Below are 3,037 nucleotides of genomic sequence, written 5' to 3'. Positions count from 1 at the left end.
GGGTGGGACGATGGTCTTTCTTCTGTAGCTTCTTCCTGCTGGTTGGGCGCAAAGAGTCTCCTTCCTATAAGAAAAGGGGATTAGGGAGGGCTCTAGGTGGGAGCAGAGTTTTTGGAAATGGAGGTGTCAATGGTGAATCGCAGGTCTCAGCTTTGGGTGTCAGGGGCTGGTAGTCTTGAAGGAGAAGCAGTTGTTTGGGCCGACTGGTTGGTGAACTTGTGTGTGTCTGCCAGCTCCACAACTTGTGTATCTGATCTTGTAGGAACTTCTGTAGGCAATTTAGCAGGCTCGGTCCTATTCAGGAAAATCTGTAGACCTTAAAATGACCAAAAATTTTGGACTCTGACAGTTTCTCTTGATGGTTTTCAGGCACTCTTGCTTAAGAATCTCTTTAGTAACCTCCAGTCTTATCCTTGGGGTTAACATAAGTGTACATCTTAGGTTACATTTAACTATTGTTTCTTCTTTTAAATCCCCAGGAATGGCTGTTTTGGTTTTAACTGTTTTGTTGGGTTCTTGATCTTGTTCAAGATCAAGCTGGTCAAATTGTCCTTGTTTTTATCTGTTGTTAAGGGTCAGCTGAGTTCCCACAGGGGTTACTCATGGAGAACTTGAGAGCAACTTCTTAGCTCCTTTAGGGCCATTTGCTAGGTAAGGTCTGTTGATGAGGTGGCTTCCTTTGGAGGCATCAGGGATGTCTCCCTTTTTCAATGACCCTCCTTTTTGCAGAAGGTGCATTGATTGGCTTTTCATCCTGTAGTGGTCTCATTAATCTCCCTGATTGGGAGGTCATGTGGCCCAGTGTTGCAAAGTTACTTAGAAAACTTCATTGGTTCCCTGGGTTCCAGGTGACTTAGAGGGTAGGAACCAAATATTGACTTTCTTGGTCCCTGTATTTTAATCTCAATCTCTAAGTTTGATCTTAAACATTCAGCAAGCCAATCTCACCAGTCATAAAGTAAGAGTACTGGGCTTTAACTTTAATGTTTATGACTTTACAGTTATTTTACCCCCTTTTATTTAATTGGAGTCTATAATATCATATCTGTCCTATAGGTGATGGCTTATTATCTCAAATTAATTTAGGTTGTTTGTTCTTGAAGCAGTACCTCTGCAAAACATTAATCAGGCAACAGTTATAGAGTTTACAAGGAAAATACAAAATGGAATTAACAACAGTAAAACATTTAGTTTGTGTAATAGCTATCTTGAATTTTGACTGAGCTATACATTATATCCCCTGTTTGAGACCACAGTAATTTTACAATGAAAAAACCAATATTTTGAATATAACTTTAAATATGCTGAAGTCTGGATTATTTTGGAGCCATTCTGACATGCAGCAGGGTGGGAGGCAGAGCCTTATCTCAGGTGAAGCGAAGTTCTTTACAAATCCTAGGTAATGGGTTCTAGTTCTGAAGCTGATCTTTGCATCTTTCTTAAATTAAGAAGTTTACATATATTGTTTCCTGAGTCTATATGAACATAGTTAACACAATGTAACATTATATCTAAAGCATGAATCAAAGAAAGTATGAGGATTTAGGTAGCAGGCATTCCGCGAAAATGGCGGCGTTGTGCGTGCCCGGCGTTGCCAGAAGAGGCTTGACGTGGATAGTCTTAGGGACAACACGCAGAGAATTTTGGTCTGGATCCAGAAAAGAAAAAGAGCCAGTGGAGACTGAGACGGTAGAAGAGGTGAAAAAAGAGCCTATTCTGGTGTGTCCTCCCTTACCAAGCCGAACATACATACCTTCCAAAGATCTTCAGAGTCGTTTGGAATCTCATGTGAAAGATGTTTTTGGTTCATCCCTCCCTAGTAATTGGCAAGATATCTCACTGGAAGATTGTCATATGAAGTTCAGTCTTTTGGCACATTTAGCTGATGACTTAGGCCATGCGGTGCCTAACTCCAGGCTTTACCAGATGTGCAGGGTTAGAGATGTTCTTGATTTCTATAACGCCCCTGTTCAAGATAGATCTAAATTTGATGAACTTATTGCTAGTGATTTGCCTCCCAATTTGAAAATCACTTGGAGTTACTGAGCAGTTCAGAAGATCAGCACATTGAAGTCATAGTTGTTGCCTTGAGCAAGGGGACTGCTTTTAGACTTTTTGATACTTTACTTATCAGAACTCTTCTCCAAATCTATTTTTTCCATAGAGGAATGCATTATTTCCCTCCCCCCAATATCATGAATTAACAAAGAAATAGCAAGATTTTCTTTTCACATTTGCTGAAATCATTTTTTTTTTTTTAAATGGAATCAGGTCATTAAGAATTATGGAAAGTTTCTTCAGAGGACGCTAACTAGGAGGTCATTACAAGTTCAGATGTGTTCTTTACCCTTCATAGGCATAAAGCAATAATTGCAAGAAAATGTTGTAATCCTATTAGGACTCTTAAATCTAAGCTGTAATTATCATATGTAAAATGCATAAGTAATGAAACTTAATACATGTTTATAAAAGAAAGAGTCTATGTTGTATATTACAAAAAGTTGTTACTTTCAACTGTTTTACTGCATGAGTAGAAATAGTAGAAAATATATAGTGCATTCTGGATTAATCTCTTGGAATTAAAGTAGATTTCTTCAAGTGTGTTGTATCTTTAAAATTTTTTAAGTGAATTTGCTTTTGTTCTTTACCTTATCATTCCCTTAAAATAAATATTATAACTTTGAAAAATTAGAACATGTGGCAACTATTAAGTGTTGTGTTTTTTAAAAATAAGAGATATGCTAGATTTTATATTTAATTGCATACTCTCTTCAGAGGAGATGAGTTTACTTCAAACCTTTTTCTGTAACTTTTAAAAAGTGTCATTGAGTAAGAATCCACTGGTGGCTAATCTTTGTACTTTGATGTACTTAATTTATGGAACATACTCAAATAAAAAATTACCAGATGGTTCTAAGTGACAGAATTAAATGATTGAATTAGGAATTGTTTTCTGACTTTAGATAGGATTAAAGAAGATTGAGGCAGGAAGAAGAAATGTCTTATATTGTTTTATTTTGACTAATGACAATTCTGA

The 3,037-nt window shown here is 36.9% G+C and overlaps 1 protein-coding gene across 1 annotated transcript; it reads left to right on the top strand.

Annotated features, from left to right (window-relative positions):
* Window positions 1–1,543: 1,543 nt before the first annotated feature.
* LOC306642924 (large ribosomal subunit protein mL50-like) lies at window positions 1,544–2,694 on the top strand. Its single transcript, XM_079108743.1, has one exon. The coding sequence runs from the start codon at window positions 1,567–1,569 to the stop codon at window positions 2,044–2,046; it is 480 nt and encodes a 159-aa protein (XP_078964869.1). The 5' UTR covers window positions 1,544–1,566; the 3' UTR covers window positions 2,047–2,694.
* Window positions 2,695–3,037: the final 343 nt, after the last annotated feature.

The sequence above is a fragment of the Sciurus vulgaris genome, assembly GCF_902686455.1.
Source record: "Sciurus vulgaris genome assembly, chromosome: 1".
Lineage (NCBI taxonomy): Eukaryota > Metazoa > Chordata > Mammalia > Rodentia > Sciuridae > Sciurus > Sciurus vulgaris.
This window is presented reverse-complemented; position numbering and strand designations above follow the sequence as displayed.

Coding starts and splice junctions, on each gene's coding strand:
- LOC306642924 (XM_079108743.1), top strand. CDS start 1,567: ATGGCGGCGTTGTGCGTGCCCGGCGTTGCCAGAAGAGGCTTGACGTGG.